Source organism: Bacillus rossius, chromosome 3 (genome assembly GCF_032445375.1).
Source record: "Bacillus rossius redtenbacheri isolate Brsri chromosome 3, Brsri_v3, whole genome shotgun sequence".
NCBI classification, from domain to species: domain Eukaryota; kingdom Metazoa; phylum Arthropoda; class Insecta; order Phasmatodea; family Bacillidae; genus Bacillus; species Bacillus rossius.
This window is the reverse complement of record NC_086332.1, coordinates 97,399,458-97,418,434: the sequence shown is the minus strand read 5'-3', so window position 1 is coordinate 97,418,434 and position 18,977 is coordinate 97,399,458. Positions and strand designations below refer to the sequence as shown.

At 36.4% G+C, this 18,977-nt stretch overlaps 1 protein-coding gene across 4 annotated transcripts in view; it reads right to left on the bottom strand.

Moving 5' to 3' along the window:
* LOC134531065 (dynein axonemal heavy chain 6) overlaps positions 1–18,977 on the bottom strand; it is a 491,808-nt gene that overhangs the window by 214,738 nt on the left and 258,093 nt on the right. For all 4 annotated transcript variants that reach the window (XM_063366586.1, XM_063366584.1, XM_063366585.1 and 1 more), the window contains 2 exons: positions 10,817–11,028; positions 9,667–9,922 (listed from right to left, as the gene is read on the bottom strand). In XM_063366586.1, the coding sequence (XP_063222656.1) occupies positions 9,667–9,922; positions 10,817–11,028 (468 nt within the window). The remainder of the gene's footprint in view (positions 1–9,666; positions 9,923–10,816; positions 11,029–18,977) is intronic.

Below are 18,977 nucleotides of genomic sequence, written 5' to 3'. Positions count from 1 at the left end.
CATCTCTGCCTCGACTCGTCTTCTTTAACCTGTACAGGTTATTAGACAATTTGTCCACCACAACATAAGGACCGAACCATTTATGCAATAGTTTCTCTGACAAACCCTTTTTTCGAACAGGTGTGTACACCATAACCTCCTGTCCTATCTTATAGGTCACCGCTCGTCGTATGCGGTCATACCTTTTTTTATCGATACCCTGTTGTCTTTTTAAATTCTCTCTGGACTGTCGCAGGATCTCCTTCCAACGAGTACGCAGTCGAAGGCTGTCCTCATCTTCTACAGGCTGACTTAATTGAACATCTGAGGGTAATACAGGTTCTCTTCCATACATGAGCACAAATGGGCTAAAGTTTAATGTTTCCTGCCTCGCCGTGTTGTATGCCAAAGTGACCAAGGGTACATATTCATCCCAATTACGTTGTGAGGATGCCACATACTGAGATAGCATCATTGCTATTGTTCCATTTAATCTTTCACATAATCCATTTGTGTTTGGCCTGTATCCTGAGGTTTTCAAACTTTGTACATCCATTAACCTAAGTAATTCATTAACGACTTTGGAAGTAAAAACTTTTCCTCTATCTGTCAATATGGAACATGGTACAGAATGGCGACAAATTATGTTTTCTAGTAAAAACTTAGCTACGTCATTGGCGTTACTAGTGGGGGTGGCTTTAGTCTCCGGCCATCGAGTACCGTAATCAATAGCAACAAGAATGTATTTGTTTCCTGACATGGTTTTTGGAAAGGGGCCTAAAATATCGACACCAATACGTTCAAAAGGTTCACAGATAGGTAATGGTTCTAAAAACCCTGCTTTCTTTTGAGGAACTCCCTTTTTCCCCTGACATCCCCTACAACTCCTCACATAGGCCTGAATCTCTTTTAGCATATTGGTCCAATAATAACGACGTATAATTTTGTCTGTGGTGCGAACTACTCCTAAGTGACCGCCAAAAGTGGGATTGTCGTGACTTTCCCTCAAAATTTCAGCCTTTAAGCTTTCTGGGACTACTAATAGCTTGTCTCTACCACTTGGGTTAGAGTTATTTTTGTACAAAACACCATTTAACAAAGAAAAATTTTTCACTTGTCGGCTTAACTTATTATTGATTCCTGACGGTTGAGTCAACTCAGAAATTAAAGGTCTTAGACTCACATCAGAATATTGCAGCTTAGCTAAATCCACATCATGCATCACAAAAACAGGTAACTCAAGGGATTTTTCTTCGTCAAGGGCTGTCCCTGTGTTGACAGCATTTCTACTCAAACTGTCTACATGTACATGAGTTTTTCCACTACTATAACATACAGTGTACTCATACTCCATCAATTTCAATGCCCACCTGGTTAACCTTCCTGCGCTATGAGCATTAAATTTCAAACGATTCAAATAACATAGGCTATGATGATCGGTTACAATTTTGAATGGCTTCAGGTAAATGTAAGGCCGAAACTGGTCTAATGCATAAATCAAGGCTAAACATTCAAGGTGAGTTATAGGATATCTAGTCTCTGCTGAAGTGAGAGTTTGACTGGCATAAGCAATAGGTTGTAATTTTCCATTAATTCTTTGTAACAATGTGGCTCCTATCCCTAATGTACTAGCATCTGTATGTATTTCAATGGGCTGGTTTTCCTGGAAGTGAGCTAACACGGGGGAAGAAATCAACTTTTCTTTCAAAATTTGAAATGCTTGTTCTTGCTTGTCTGTCCAGATAAACTTTTCATTTTTCTTTAGCAATGTCGACAAGGGTTTCGCAATCTCAGAGAAATTTGCTATAAACTTACGATAGAAAGAAGCTAGGCCTAAAAAGCTTCTCACCCCTCGTTGGTCCTTAGGTGTAGGAAATTTTTTCACTGCTACTACTTTATCGGGGTGGGGCCTAATCCCTTCATGGTTAACCAAATGTCCCAACACATCGGTTTCAAAATAACCGAAGGTACATTTTGACGGTTTCAAGGTTAAATTAGCATTTTGCATCCTTTTAAAAACTTGTTCTAATCGGTCAAGATGTTGATTAAACGTACTGCCCACTACTAGAATGTCATCCAAATAGACTAAGCATGAACCCCACTTTAACCCTGCCAAAGTCTTATCCATGTATCTCTGAAAAATTGACGGAGCGGTTTTCAAACCAAAAGGAAGGGTTTCAAAACAAAAAGTACCATCGGTGGTAACAAATGCAGTTTTTTCCTGATCCTGTTCAGCTACTCTCAATTGGTGGTATCCTGAATTCATATCCAAGTGAGTAAAATACTTAGCACCAGTCAAGTGACTTAAGAAATCATCTATTCGAGGAAGGGGGTATTTATTATCCTTAAGAATAGTGTTAAAACGACGGTAGTCCACACACATCCTATAATCGTTGTCTTTTTTTCTAACAAGAACAACTGGTGAACACCAACTCGTGTCACAGGGTCTCACAATCCCATTCTTAATGTGTTCTTGTACTATGTTATGAATAATTTCCCGTTCCCCAGGAGAAACTCGATAAGGTACAGATGATATGGGTGTGCTGTCCCCTGTATCCAGAAAAACTACTTCCTCTTTTGTTCTCCCTATCTGGCTGGGCTCCCAACTGAAAACATTTTGATATTTATACAACAACTCTACTAGTCTGTTTTTTTGTTCCTCTGGTAACTCTGGATTAATGTTTAATTTAGATACATCAAAATCAACCTGATTTTTATCTCTAGCTTGTAATATCTTAGTTACTTCTTTGTTCTCAATACTGGGTGTTTCCTCAAACTCATTTAAATACCCTAATTTCATTCCCTTATGAAGAGTAACTGACTGGTTAGTAGTATTAGTGACCCAAATGTGAGTATGATGTTTTCTGTTTACAATACTCCTAGGTACAAGTATAGAATATCTGTTGTAAATATCCTCCTTAGGCTCTATCAGCACCTCATCAGGTAAATTATTTCCTTCAAAATTAATTTCGATAAGATGATGCATCCTTGGCTCGACTCTAACATGACTGTGAACTGTCACACAACCTAACCTTAAAATATTTTCTGGCTCGATTTGGTTTAACTCCTGTGATCCATCCTGACCTACATTATGATTAACCAGATTTTGGTTTTGATCTACTTGAATTTTGTCTCTTTTTACTTTGGTTTTGCTTTTAACCTCCCTTATTTCGGTATTTGTGGTATTTACGAAACAATCAGGACGCGTTATGGTCAATGACATTTTCTGGCCTCCCTTACAAGAAATTTCTGCTCCATATTTGGTTAGAAAATCACATCCTAAAATGATCCCTTTTATTGGGGCTTCCACCAGACCTACCGCATGTGAATAAACATACTGTCCTAATTTAAATCTTAATTTGGTCATCTTAGTAAGTTTCTGAACTCTTCCTGAGACTCCTGTAAAACCTCTTGGTTCTGCAGGTTTCCAACAACTTTTCGGTACTAATCTATCCTCAATTAGTGATACCGCAGCTCCTGTATCGATAAAAACGGGGATTTCTTTTCCGAACATTTTTGTCTTCTGACTTAAAATACCGTCACTTTGTAAAAGAGACATTTGGTTAACAAGGGACGAGTTGTCACCCCGACCGACTCTCGCCCTATTTAGTTTCCCTGTTGTGATGTTTTGCAATCTCGTATTAAGTGACCTGGTCGTTTGCATTTTAAACAAATCGGCCTACCATCTGAGGTCCACTGTGGTCTGTCAGTTATTTTTGGAAATGAATTACTTGGGGTCTGCCTGAAAAAATTGTTGTTCTGATTTCGATGGTATTGTGTTGGTGTACTGTTATTTTTGTAATTTCCTCCCTGAGTTCTAAACTGTGACTTTGGTTGTGCCTGTAATCTCATGGTATCCAGTTCCCCGCGTAATTGCTTTAATTGTTTATTAAACTCTATCAAACTGTCCTCAATTCTCGTGTTGATAGATGACAATTCTCTTTCTGGTGTTTGAATTTCTTTAAGATTTCTGATAGGTACTTGTTCCTGTTTCGAATTTACCCACTGTGTCCTCTCATGATTTTTAGCGTAATACAGACCTGCCTCAATATTCCTCAAATTACCTAGTAACTGTTCCACAGTATTGTTTGGGAAAAGCATAACTTTCTCTACAATGTCTGGCCTTAACCCATGCAATACATATCTAACCTTACTAGCTACATTCATCTTAGCATCAAGTCGGTTACAAAGATTCAATATGTCGTACACAAATGACTCGAAAGGTTCATCTACTGCTTGTACTCGCGCCTGCAATCTTAACTCTAAGTCCTCTATGTGACCCACTCTCACAAATGCATCCCTTAATTTGTTTGCTAATTCCTCAAATGTAGTTAAATTCTCCAATGTGCTCTCACAGCTGTCATACCATTTTAAAGCAGGCCCTCTCAAAAATGTAGGCAAGTATGACAAACATTTTTGCTCATTCCACCCATTTACCTTGGCTGCTCTGCGAAACTGTTTTAAAAATTCCTCAACCTCCTCACATCTCTTTCCAAAAAAATATCCCGGGTCCACAAAACATCTGCCTGTCTCCATGTTTAAATTCTGATCTTTTAATTCTGGTTTTATGTCGCTTAATTTATCTTTTAATGCTTTCAATGATTCATCATCTGACGAAGAACTACTATCACTGTCCTCAGGGTTTTTTACTTTGTCATCCAATATTTCAATTGTGTATTTACTAGCCATCCCTAATAGACTCCACCTTAAATTATTTTCATTAGTCCTTAACTTAAGCATACATTTCACATTTCACCTTAAAATAATTATTGTTAGACAAATACAGCCATCCCTGGTCTCCCACTGGTTTCCTGAAATAACCTAAAATAAATTTTATTATCATTAAACAATTAATCCTATAAACACATCTATCTTAATACACCAGCTGCACTGCATGCTCTTCTTCTTCACTAAAATAAATCAAAATGTTAGACCACACATAACACTCTTATCTTAATTTATTTTTCAGTATCCCAACATTCTTTATACCTACTACCCGGCGCCTCCACCATTTCTGTCACGTGTCACTTTCAGAGGGGGGTTCAATTCTTCAAAAATGTAGCTCCGATAAATTATAAACTCAAAACAGTAACTAGACATAGAGCATCTCACTGAGGATTGAATCTTAGTAGGTGTATTCTTATACAAGAATAGAAAATCAGGATACTGAGAAAAAAATAAGAGAAACCTAAAAACAATAGAACAATCACATTTATTTATAACAATTAAATAGAACTGACAAATGAGGTGGCACCTTCCATGTCCGCTATAAACCTTAACTATTCCGACATAAAAAAAAAAAATAAACCCTATAAGATTTTCTTAGTAGTACTAACACATTAACATTATCCTAATACTTTCCTCCAGGCCACCCAATGATACCAAACTTCATTAGTTCTTCCACAACTTCATTTTTAAAACTTATTAAGAACATCTAATACCTCGAAACTGATTTTAAAAATTAGTTAGATTAAGTCTATAACGTCATCATAAACCTGAAAAGAGAAGGATCGGGATACAAACGAATTACCGAGTTATATTTGAAAATAAAAAGGAAACGGTAGAGCTCAACTCATTACACGTTAAAACACTAAGTTTCTAAAAACAAATTATTTATAAGATCAAATAATACACCAGACGAGAAATTTAAAGTTAACTACGAAGAAACATGAAGGGGTGGAAGACTAAGAGTTAGGCATCACAGACGCCATTTCCGATAGCACTCACCTAACCATTACCAAGTCGCCGCGCGGCCGGGCAGCATAACAGCCTTCCACAGGATTACAGCCCCGCGAAAACATTTTACACCTCTTTTAAGCCATTTGCTTGGCCGCAAAACCCCTACGGGGAAAACATCCTGACGGGAAGTTTTCCTGTGTTTTACAAACACGTAAAGTTATCACAACAAGCCGGCCGCGCGTTCGGCCGCTCCGGGTTGTCCACGTAGTCAGAAAACCAGCCACCAGGTGGCGACACTCGCTCTGCGCAAAGCGCGTGCGCACAACCTCATTTCCAGCTGGCCTCAAAAGAAGAACGATAAACAAGTTTGCGCCGCGTTTCTCTGGAACTGCAGCAAACAACGTGTCAGCTGGCCTGGCTGAAACGCGGTCACGCCTGCGTTTCCAGACAAAGACGTGCAAGACTCGCACTCTTCCAGCCCCGCGGAGACCCAAATCAAACAAAGGTGTTACCCCATCTTAGCTTGAGGGAAACCAAGTCCCGAACTAGCGAAAAGAATTTAAAATTGTATTTTCAACAAATAAACTAATTAAATAAATTAATGATAATTTTGAGCTACGCGACAATATTGCGTGATCTCTAGTGGCTAGATGCGTTTAAAAACTCTAACCTAACTCCGATAACGATCTTTTTTTTTCCGCGAAATCGTCATTTTTTGTGATATCTTGTAATTTTTTAAAATGAATAATTAACGCATTAAATAACCACCACACTGCAGTTGGATGACGACCATTTCTTCTACAAACAGATACGGAATTATTGTCAATCAACCAATAGTCGGTAGTTAACGATTTAAATCAATATTGAGGTGTTTATTTGTGGTTAGAAAACATTTCGCATTTTTCGCGGTTTGGGATGAATTTCGCGTGAAAATTCGCGATTTCGCATAAAACCATATAATCTTGGCTCTATATATAAAGTATCAGATTTTATAACTTCAGTTTTAGTGTTTTCGAAGATATATTTTATAATGATGAAATCAAACATACCTCCTTTTTTTTTCATGAGGTAAACAACTTTTAAAAATGTTAAACAAGCACCTATTTCATTTCAATTATGTTTATTGTTAGAAATGTAAATTTATATTTTTGTGTCTAGGTGTGTACATATAATTGGTTGCGTATACGCATCTTTATTTGTTTCCGCGAAGAGATGATGTCTGCAAACTATCATGAAGTAAACTGTTGTCGTGGTTCCGGAGGGTGTGAATCGTCAATGGTCGTGAATTTGGGCATCACCGTATGAAAGAGCACACAGACCCGACAGAGACTCGTCTCAGGGCACGACGCCGCTCGTGTGGAGAACAAGATTCGGTCCCTCCTAGCCTCCAATTATCGCACAGACCTGGCCCGCTCTCAGCGTCGGGCACACTTACACATGACGAAGATGGTTGCACACTCCAGTGGACTCTTGAAAGCAATCCACATGCCTGACACCTGGGAGAGCTGGGACGTGGTCAGTAAATAACATGGTGAACTCAGTACTGTTTTTATTATACTTTGACATCAGGTTACACAGTATCCACGGCACGAACTGAGCCAGGCAAGAGCTGGACCATGTGGTGGTCGCACTTGATGATATCGCTTAGCTGTCTGGCAAAGTCCCGCTAAAGGTTAAAAAAATACTGTATTGAACAGTCTGCCGGCTGAGGCTAGCCCCGAGGATAATATAAAATATGACTGAGATTGAATTACGTTAACAGATCTAAGTTCAGTTCAGCGATGCAAATGGATGAAGTCCCCAGGGTGCATGTACGTTTCACCTGGACTGTTTCTAGTTGCAGACCCGGCCAGAAGGGTGTGCTTCCACCGGCAACATGACTTCTTCCGCAGAACCACAGAACCGTTACACTAGTTTAGTTATGTGCCGCGAGTAAACAAGAAAAGCACTCTTAAAATACTAACTTCAAAAATACATGTCCTCTCGTTACTTATCTACATGCGAACATACAGTTATTACTAAACTACATATAAACAGGATCCAGGTTAGTTCAGTTCTGGTGCACTATGGCGCTGTTGTTGTACCAAAACACTGAGCTAAAAACGCTGTCTTCAAGTAGTTCATGGTGCAATGTTTGAAAACACACGACTATGTACTTTGGTAATTCCATACCGGGAAGGAACAAGTGAAGGTCAAGGAAGGGAGCTTAGTCCAACCAGGTTTAAGGGGCGAAGCCCCTGTTGACATCACTGTATTATTGTTAATCCATTTTTCTAAATAGCGTTGTTATTCCATACCCTTACATTTATGCCATCATTTACACTAATACTTAAATTTATTATGATTATGCCTATGCTTAGAATAATAAAATAATTTTACCTTCACAAATACAATCATTATTTTAAGAACTGTATACAATTGAAACTATATTTAAAATGCACAGAACAGATACCAAATTTAATATCTAATATATTAGTTATTTCTTAGTTATGCTTAGCATTGCTTAAAACAATTTCCCACAATTTTTACCCCTCTTCCCTTTTCTCTTAGGGATGCCTATGTAATAATTCAGAACTAAGTAAATATTACAATATCCATTAACCAATTTCAACCAAACTCACAGATGATTACTCAAAAATAATTATATAAACTTACATTTAGATTGAATTGAAATATTCTTGCCAATACTGATTTAGTGAATTCTGTAACTTTTTAATATTTTTTTTTAAAATACTCGTCACTGTTACAAATTAATAGGTGGCGCCATAAGAGTAGAACATGTGAAAAAAAAATTAAGATTCTTGAACCAAAATTATAATACTTATTTTATTAAATTACACATCTCAGAAAGAAAAACCTTGAGTCATAATTAAATAAAAACAAATATGAGATAGCTAGGATTGTCCAGTCTATTGTGTTTCTTGCGTAATGTCTTAATGTTAAACAAAAAAATATATATATATTAAAACAATAAAATGTAATAGATTCCTTTAAAGTGTTCGAAACGTAACCGTTTTGGGGTTTTGCTCCGGTTTGCTCACGCACGAGAGTCCTTGCTTCAAGACCTCTCGACCTGTGTGTAGCTATTATGAAGTATTTTGAACTAATTTAGTTTTCTGCCAAATGTCACTGTTTATATAGTTTATTATGAAATTAAGAATGGACCGAACAATGTTTATTAATATCTAGGGAATATTAGCGGTAAAATCGCGTTGGCGTCACTACATGATGCTAATGCCGGCCATACCTGATAGCTGGACGATTATTTACCGTATCAAAATCCGCCGTAACTCTTGGAAAATAAATGCCTGAGATTTGCATTCAATGACAGGGCTGCTCCGACAATTTCTCTTGCGGAAGACGTACTTCTTACGATGAAAACACTGGAAAATTAACTCACCATATGTTAAAATTTCCTGAGGGAATTAACTCCATGATAAGCTGAATGGCGTCATTTTTCACTCTCTTTTATTTTCTCTTGACTAAATAGCATTGTTCATTAAAACCGACAAATCACGCTGTGTCACGTATGTGTCTTTTTCAAGTAGGCCAATTAAATTTCACTTTAAAACATGCATAGGCGTATATCGAAACTGTCCCAGAGCCGTGCAATTCATTTACATGAGGCGTCGTCATGACGACGCAGAAAAAGCTGCGCGTGCCGCCACACGAGAAACAAAACAAAACACTGCCGAAAAGTCCGGGAAGCGGATTAACCTCGAACGTAAAATAATAAACAAACAGTTTCAGTCAATCTGCTAATACTGTAGTATTACAGAAGTTTACTTGTTCAAAAACTATCTTACACATGTCTTAGCAATAATGAAAATTCCTACTATAAAAAATTATAATTATATAATTCATAAGTTACATTTAGCACTAAAATGCACTTAAAAATACAGAAGGCAACCTCTAAGGCTAACTTTGAGCCACCTAGGCATAGGCTCAGGAAAGGATGAGCTCACAGAACACTCTGCCATCAAGCCGAGTCGGAAGCTCACGTCTCACCTCAGCAGCTCGATGGGAGGCTGGGAGCCATAAGTGTCAAGGCGTGGCATGTTGACATCGTCGACAAAGAAGATGAGTTTCTTGTTCATGGGAGGAGCCATCAGGGTCTTACGCTTCTTGTCCAGCTTCGACTCGAGAATTTCCTGTGTGCGGGTACTGCTCGTCTGAGCCGAGAAGTTGATGGTGACTGGCAGGAAGGGCCCCAACACAGACAGCCTCGTCAGCACCTCCTTCGAGATCACCGACTTGCCCACGCCTGGAACAAACACAACTGCTCCCAACATCCGTGCCTGCTGCTTCATTCTTCATTGTTATAGCTTCTTAAAGACATTTCACGTTTCTTTTATACCTCTAATATTATGTTCAAACCATAACAAACTGTTAATAGCTGCTTGCACCCTGCTTCAATTTTTAACTTATTCTATTAAAAAATGTTGTACTGCCCAATGTAAGGGTGATGGAATTTCTGTATGGTTAAATTCATAACAAAAGATGATATGGAATTTAAAAAAATGACATCTAAATTTAAAATAATAAAAAACCAATTTAAATGTGATGCAAACATCTATTGCATACTCCGCCCACTATTCATAGTGACTGAAGAATCAGTTGTCATAAATGGTGCAGAAAGGATGGATGCAACCTCTCATTCAAATGATTCAGTGCAAGGAAGAGCTTGTGACTCTTGGCCGTTCTAGATGTTCTAAAAGTGCAAGAGGCGTACTGCCGGTTGGGAAGTAAGGAGCTGCTGTAGGTTTGTGCATCTGCAAATCCCTAATGAACATGGTAGCTAGTCAGACTACATACAGTATGACTAGCGATGGATAAAATCCCAATTTTTCGAATCTGAATATTGAATTTGAATCCCAAAGAGTATCTCGAATAAACCCCTCGAATCTGGATCTTAGGTCTCAAGAGTCAAAATAAATGAAAAATATTAGTAACTATTATGTGTAACATTCAACCCTTTAAATATTTGTTTCCTTACTTTATTTCCTCTAATATTTTTCTTATAATATTTTTTCTCGTTTTTGAGAATTTGAGAATTTTAATGGCCCCTCTCTAGTGAAAACTACATTTATCAATGGTTGGCTACAAGAACACACAATTCACTATGAAATATCATATAAACAAACAATGTTACACTCACCAGTCTGTCCAGTGTACATCACTGGCTTGCCGATGGATAGGAGCCTCTCAAGAACGTAGCCATACCTAACAGTGTCAGTTGTCGGAACAAGCATGTCGAAGAAAGGAATCTTTGCATCAAACTTAAATGGTGGTATGATTCCATCCCATGTGACGAGTACCTTTGAAATAGGGTCTGTATACAAGTTCCACAGATCTTCTGTCATTGGTAGCCTGCCAAGTAATATAAATTAATGCACGTAAATGGAAGTTGATCTTGTAATACAATTACAAAATAACTTATACACCATCACAAAGGCCAATCCTTATAAAATCCTTAGCATATTTTTAAAGCTGTACATCCTTGTATACAAGATCTATTTTTAAAAAAAATAATGGAATGATGCTACAAACATACTAATTAAATAAGACACACGTAGACATAGTCCAATACATATGATCAATTTGGAGGAAAATCATTCAGAAACCCATTTCTATTACATATTAAGAGATTTATAGTTGATGTACTAGTATTTTCAACTACTGCTTCATAGCCATAACAAATATTGAGTCTAAAGGATTATTTTTGGAATGGGCACTGGTACAAAACTTAATAAAACCTTACTATAATATCAGGTCATTTGTTGGCAATCTTTAGCTGATCTGTGTATCAGATAGAAACCCAAATAAATATAAAAACTTTAAATAAAAGCATTCATGTACCTATAATTAAGTTTTCTCTTAATCTTAGCTGTATGAAAAAAAAATTGATTTAACTTAAAAAAAATAGTAATAAAATATTATGTGCACCGACATATTCATACGTTTATAACCATATACATATATTAAAACTTTTATATTTTGAACCTATTAAAGTCAAATTTCTACACATCAATTTTAGGCTTCTGCAAATACAGTATTTATCATTTGAATCTAATTTTTAATTGACTATCTTAATATTCACGAATAACTAATATTTTTTTTTAATCAATTTTTACAGTGATATTTTTTTACACTTCAAAGGAGTCAAGAAAAGTTCATCCAAAATACAGTAAAATAAAAAAAACACAAATATAGATGGTACCATCATAACGAGATGTAAAATAAAGAAAATTCCAAATAAACCTGGCAATGCATTTGCTCAAACCAGTAAATTTTAAGTTTGAGTGCTATTTTGTTATCTATTATATATATAAAATAGAGTCTTCTTATATTTTTAAATCATAATCACTGATTATTTGTAAGGGCATAAATATAAAATCAATTTGTGAATAATGTTGCAGAAACAAATCTAAATTTATCAATAAATTATTATCGTCATACACGTTTCAATTTTTAAATATTTTTTTTTTGGTCACCATTAATTAAAAAAAATATTTAATATTAAACGTTTAATCAAATATTAAATTATTCATAAATAATGAATATCAAATTATTCATTAATATTAATTATTTTTTAAATACAGAACTCTAATCATTTTATTTCCTAGCAAGTAATGTACAATGTTATATTTGTTCAACAACTCAAAGAATATTATCTGAATGTTATATAAAGGAGGATATTGAAAGCTTTAGAAGTGAAAGATTGTATCTTTAATGTATCTTCAACTCAAAGTCAGAGTAAAAATGCAGTTTGCTTGAGTTACTGGAGATAAACCTTAGACTGTGGAAATTGTGCAAGGTGCTAATCTGAGATTTTCCACTTGGGTTTACTCCAGAGTATGTAGCCAGGACAGCATACAGGACTTAGCACAACCTTGACCACTGACCATGCTGTGTTGATGTGGGTGCAAAATAGCATTACCCTCTAGAGAAAGTATTGTAGTGTATAAGCACCATGGAAAGGAAACACAAGTCAAAAAATTTGGCTGCAAGTCACAAATTAACATTGAGGCTTCAGATGCTCTGACTGTGTTTCTTGCTAGAACAACAACACATATAGAGGTGCATTTGGAGCTGTTAACCTAGACAACTTCATGGAAAATAGGATACTGCAGAATAAAGAATAAAAATATCCATTACTTTTTTTTTTCAAATGCATTACTACTACTGTATTTATGGGGCATTCCAATTCAAGTGATATAAATCTCAATTAAATGTCTTCCTTATATATTTAAAATTTTATCTCACTAAGTATTTTTACTAAACTACAGAAGTTAATAACACAAATTATAAATTTTCAATTTTTCTCTAGCTTCATTTAGTTTTAATATTTTAGGCAGATGTCTAAGGTCTAAGCTGAGCTATTTGAGTGAACCAAAAACAATTTCGTTCAAAAGTTTATGGCCTTTTATTTCATATAACACACCACTGGGACGGATGTAAGTTAAATTATAACTGTTTAACCCAAATGAAACAAAAAATTTTAATTCTAAATTTAAATTTAAAAAATATGTATAATGCATTTGTTTTAATTTTTGAGTTCATCCAAAATAAGGTTGGAGCTCACTAAAATCCCATGGTTTGTCAATGTCATTACATAAATTGGACAGACTGCATTGTCTTTGTGCATTTTACCTTATGTATTTATGTACAACTCGCGCAGGCTAGGAAGGGCCTTCAGACACGCAGGTCGTAAGACCGCCCCCCTTGACAGACCAGCGGCGCCCGTGCTCTGATTAGTTGTGCCTGCCAAGGCCAGCGATAGCGCACGGCTGTCTAGTAGACTACTATCATGCGTGAATATATCAGTCTTCCTCTTTCCGTGGTAGTGTTGTGTTCGCGAATAACTATACGTATTTAACAGAGTACTGTGAGAATTGTCGGAGTTTGTCTGCACCTTCTCTTGAGGTACGTAACAATGCCTCCAATACATTCGAAGCTGAAACACAAGGTTCTGCATAGTCAAACGCGAGAAGTTATTGCGAATGTAATTGAGTTCATGAAAAATGAAAAACAAGCTCAAGAGCCCATAATCCCTTTTGTCTTTTGTTGTTACCCAGATTACCAAAGAGATGCAGCGTATTGCAATCGTCGAAGGCACAAGTTTCGTAACACCAAACAAACATAGGACACGTACGAAGCATGTTACGGGACTCTACGATTTTGATAAGTGTGTCGTGCGACGAAGTATTCACAATTTTTAATATAAATCAGAAAATCGTCCCAACTATCTCAAGACTACTACAAGAACTGCGACAGAGTATTGGTTTTAAAGGAGGAGCAACAAGCTTACGAAAAATCTTACGGGAATTCGGATTTAGATGGAATAAAACGAGAGCAAACCGTTCTGTACTTACAGAGAGGCAAGAAATAAGATACAAACGGATTGCGTACCTAAAAGAGATAAAGGAAGCTAGGCAGCAATGCAGGCCTATAGTGTACATGGACGAGATGTATATACTGAGCTCGCACTGTACAGCAAAATTATGGAGTGACGAAAGCAATGCAGGCCTATTGAAACCAGTATCTAAAGGCGAGCGAGTGATAATTGTTCACGCAGGTGGCAAAATGGGTTTTATGAAGGACGCGTTGTTAATATGGCGTTCAGAGCAAGCTACAGGCGACTATTACAATGAAATGAACGCCACTAATTACGAAAAATGGGTATTAGAGAAGCTTATACCTTAGCTTCCAGAAAACAGTGTTCTAGTAATAGACAACGCACCGTATCACAATAAACTATGTGAAAAGTATCCTAACTCCAACTCCAAGAAAGAGGACATGAAGACATGGCTACGTGAAAAAGGTATTGCATTCCGGCCCGACATGTTGAAACCAGAGTTGTACGAAGTAATAAAAAAACACAAAGAACTAATTAAGAGTTATGTTATTGACGAGCTTATGTCACAGCACTCTCACCGAGTGTTACATCTTACCGCATACCACCCTGATTTAAATCCCATCGTACTCATCTGGGCAGACGTTAAACAATGGGTTGAGCAACGAAATGTTGATTTTAACATTAAAAGTGCTATCGCTTTGTGCAATAACGGTTCCCCAAGATAGATCAGGACAAATGGAAGTCAGTATGTGCACATGTACAAACAATTGAAAACGGATATAGAACACAGGAAGGGGCAATTGATATCGCTGTGGAGGAAGTGATGATTAACCTAGGCGAAGAAACTGACACTTCAGGTGACATCGATATTTACAGTGATGACAGAAATCACTCTGAAAGGGACAGCGAATTGTCTGGCATTGGAGAACATCAGTAGGTAAGTAAACTGGAAAATGTGTTTTGGTTTCAGTGTAATGTATAGTGTATAAACGTGTTTTGCTGTTCCGACAGTAACCGTTCTGGAAGGGATAGTAAATCGTACATATTTCAAGTATTACAGTAGGCGAACCGACTACACAACAGCAGCGTGATGCTTTCAGTATGGTGAGTACCGTACTCATGTTTTCTTTCCGTAGCACTCCCCTCTCCGTCACAAAGAAGGGGAGGGACCTAAGCTGCGCAGTAGGAGCTCGTTTTCGTCCGTTTTTAATCTCCATCAAAACCTTTCCTACAGCAAGCCACCAGTATTTCCTGTAACTTTATTAAAACAGGGAAAGAAAGGGGCATTACCACTCTTCTATGCAAATAATACCTAATAACCCTTTGCTAATATAATTTCTCTGTAGATTAATCTCAACATTTAAAAAGTTTTTCTGTGGGATCATGGAGAACTTCTGATGTAGTTGGTAGATTTGGGGTAGCCACGGTCCAAATTAACTCGGTTAATGGAGACACTACAGTATTTTTAATCGGCACTACTTTCGGTTAAACATCATAAATAAAAAGATTCAGTATATAATATCTCTTAAGGGGGTGCCTCCCATTTCAGGACAAGATTTTATATTTACAGTAATTGCAGATAAACTTGTAGACTTTTTCAATTGTTCAACTTTCACGAAATTAAAATATATACAGCACATACTTTTTGCATAATTAGCTGCCAAAGTTACATTTTTAACATTTTTAGGTTGTACAAATAAGGAGAATTTAATTTATAGCAGAATTGAAACTTTCTAGGTTTAACTGCAATTCCACTGACTACTTCACGATAAGGTTTGCATTTCCATCACAAAAACTCATTTAATGTTTCTTGACTGTCAAAATCGTAACAAATTTGAGAATTTTGAAATGCCAGGAAAAATTAATTAATATTTTCTGAAAGAAATTCAAACAATTTCAAAAACTCATTTAATGTTTCTTGACTGTCAAAATCGTAACAAATTTGAGAATTTTGAAATGCCAGGTAAAATTAATTAATATTTTCTGAAACAAATTCAAACCATTTCTTGAAGTAGCCAGTGGCATTGCAGTTAAACCTAAAAAGTTTCAGTTCTGCAATAAATTAAATTCTCCTTATTTGTACAACCCAAAAACGTTAAAAATGTAACTTTGACAGCTAATTATGCAAAAAGTATGCGCTGTATATATTTTTAATATCGTGAAAGTTAAACAATTGAAAAGGTATAAAAGTTGATCAGTGATTACTGTAAATATAAAATCATGACCTGAAATGGGAGTTACCCCCTTAAAAGAACAATATAAATATGTACAGTGTTTTTAAAAATGTCAATATATAAATTTTTCACATTTTCTAGTTTTGCTGAGACCTTTTATTTGATGACTCATATGGCTGCTAGCTACTGGAGAAAATAGTCCTCTTAAGTGAGTTTAAATACACGGAATTTTAATAGGAAAATTGGTTTTGTATTTCCATATTAAAGGTATCACCTAAATGCAAAGTTCTAATTTCTCAAGCTCTGTAAAGGCCAAAAAACACTTAGCAAAAAAAAAAAAACTTCAACCTCTTGTTTTAGGTAGATTTCAAAAAATACTACCTATTTTTGAACTGCTTTAGAATTTCAGTCAGTTGTGTCACTGTCAAATCTGGACTTACAAATATAGTGAGCAGGTGGCAGTTTTTCTCCGGTGGTAAAATAAGTGAATGAATGATTAAATTTGTCTTAGCATCTAGTTGACATTTATGTTATTAAGGTGGCAAAGAGGGGTGAAGGTATAAGAATTAAGAATTGACCAAATGCAAGGGAGGATGAAATGGGAGAACTCTGATACCTAGCGACAGCATTCGCTATGTTTCCCAATTCTAAAACAAGGTTTACCACACCAGGAAGTGAGTTCAGATTTCTGTGGCAGGTAAGTGAACAGACAGAACAGAAGGTCGCCCAAACCGCAAATTGGAGGATGGTTAACAGTAAGTGAACGATTGTACATACCTTTTCATTATACAAATATCCATTAATGGTTCAGGTCATCCTGGCTATAAACCGTCAACCTGACCCAATTACAGTTAATACATTTATAAAATATGAGTACTGCAACAAGAGAGAAGAAGTCCTTACTTTGATATTAGTTTTTCACAAGAATTAAGGATGTCTAGCCAACTGAAGAAAGAAGTTCTAAAATTATAAATAATGCCAAAATACATACCAATATATTACGTCAGAGTATTCATTGCTGACACATTACAAAGAAATTTGATCTCCTAAACCTGGTAGTATTCCCTGTCCAGCAGCACAGAAAGAACAGTAGAAGCTATTTTGAAGGAAAATAAACAATGAAACATTAACCAGGAAAATCCTGTCCCTGGGGGGCAACCACACGTGTTAAATCACAAGGTGGACCTTGGCCAAAATTCAAACGCCTGTGGTCAAGAATATCTCACGAAATCAGAAAACGTTGACCCTACATGGCCTGGACCAAGCTGGTGTAAAGTTAGTATTGCACTGCACCAAAATACTTTTTGGTGAAGCACCATGTGTTGACACCTTTTAGTACCAAAATGAGAGAGACTAAAGGACAATGTGGCTGAGTCCAGCCCATACAGGTGAAGGCAATCCCGTGGCCCAACCAATAGATACAAAGCTTTTACAATTCACCCAATCACAACAGTGGGTGCAATACAGAATATTCTGTACTATCATGTAGCCTAAAGAAACACGAGAGCAAGTCTTTTAGTACTTGCCAGTGATATGTAACATCTAACCTCGGTAAAAAGCCAATTCATGTGTTCTCATGTTGCAAATACATCTATATGTAATATGATACTAAAGCCTCAGATGCAAAATTTTACATAAAATTCTTTAAAATAATGCAGTGTGTGATAAATGTACACAAAATGTGTCTACAACACCATTTCTGTAGGCGAAAAACATGTCCTTTTCAGACCCGCAGCTAAAATTTGCTGCCAAAATCATAAAAGTGGCTACATCGACTATCAAACCATTTAATTAGCATATGGAAAGTTTAAGCGACTATAAAACGGCTTGGATAAAAGTGGACAAATTTTGGAAAAATACTAAACCCCCACTTTAGACCAAATTTTTGGCAAGGAATTTTATTAAAATACTACCCATCTTGTTCCAATTCATTAATGCGTCAAAACTATAACATTTTCCTTCGTCTTTGTGAACTTTGGTTTGGGCCATCCGCCATAGAAGTAAGTTCCACAATCTAGAAAATATTTACCATACAAAGAATGTGATCAGAAGAAAATATGTAAAATGAAATTCCAAAGGAATATATTAAAATACACATTACCTAGCAAACATGATGAACATAGAAACTATTTTCTTAAAATGCCTTTACAGAAACAAACTTCAGAAACTCTCAAAATATCCAATAAAATACACATTATTCAAGTAAATAAAAATAAGATCTAATCACTTTTAACAAGTAGAGTACTAAGCCAAAATAAAATGTTTGTAAATTAAGTAATGAGACTGATTTTTTTAAACAATTTTATTGTAATAGAATTATAATTCAGTATTGTCTCGCTCAAAACAACTCCCTTGTGAAGCTACACAGCACTGAAGACAGTTCTTCCACTCCTCACAGCAGCGCTGGAACTCTGATACTGGAATAGCCTTCAGCTGGTCAGTTACTGCAGTTTGAATGTTTTCGAGTGTCCCAAAACGACACCCCTTGAGGTTATTTCAATCTTGGGAAGAGGAAAAAGCCACAAGGACTCAAGCCAGGCGAATAAGGAGGCTGAGGAGCCTCAGGAATGTTTTTACTGGCCAAAAACTTGTTTGTAACACCCAGTTGTTCTTGATGTTCTTGTTCTCACATGCAAGACTCTTTTTCGAAGTTTTTCAAGAACCTCTCAGTAAAAGTGTTGATTGACCCATTGGTTATAAGGCACAAACTCTTTGTGAACGATTAATTCTTTGGCTATTGAAAAAGCAAATCAGCATGCATTTGATCTTAAACTTACTCGTTCTTG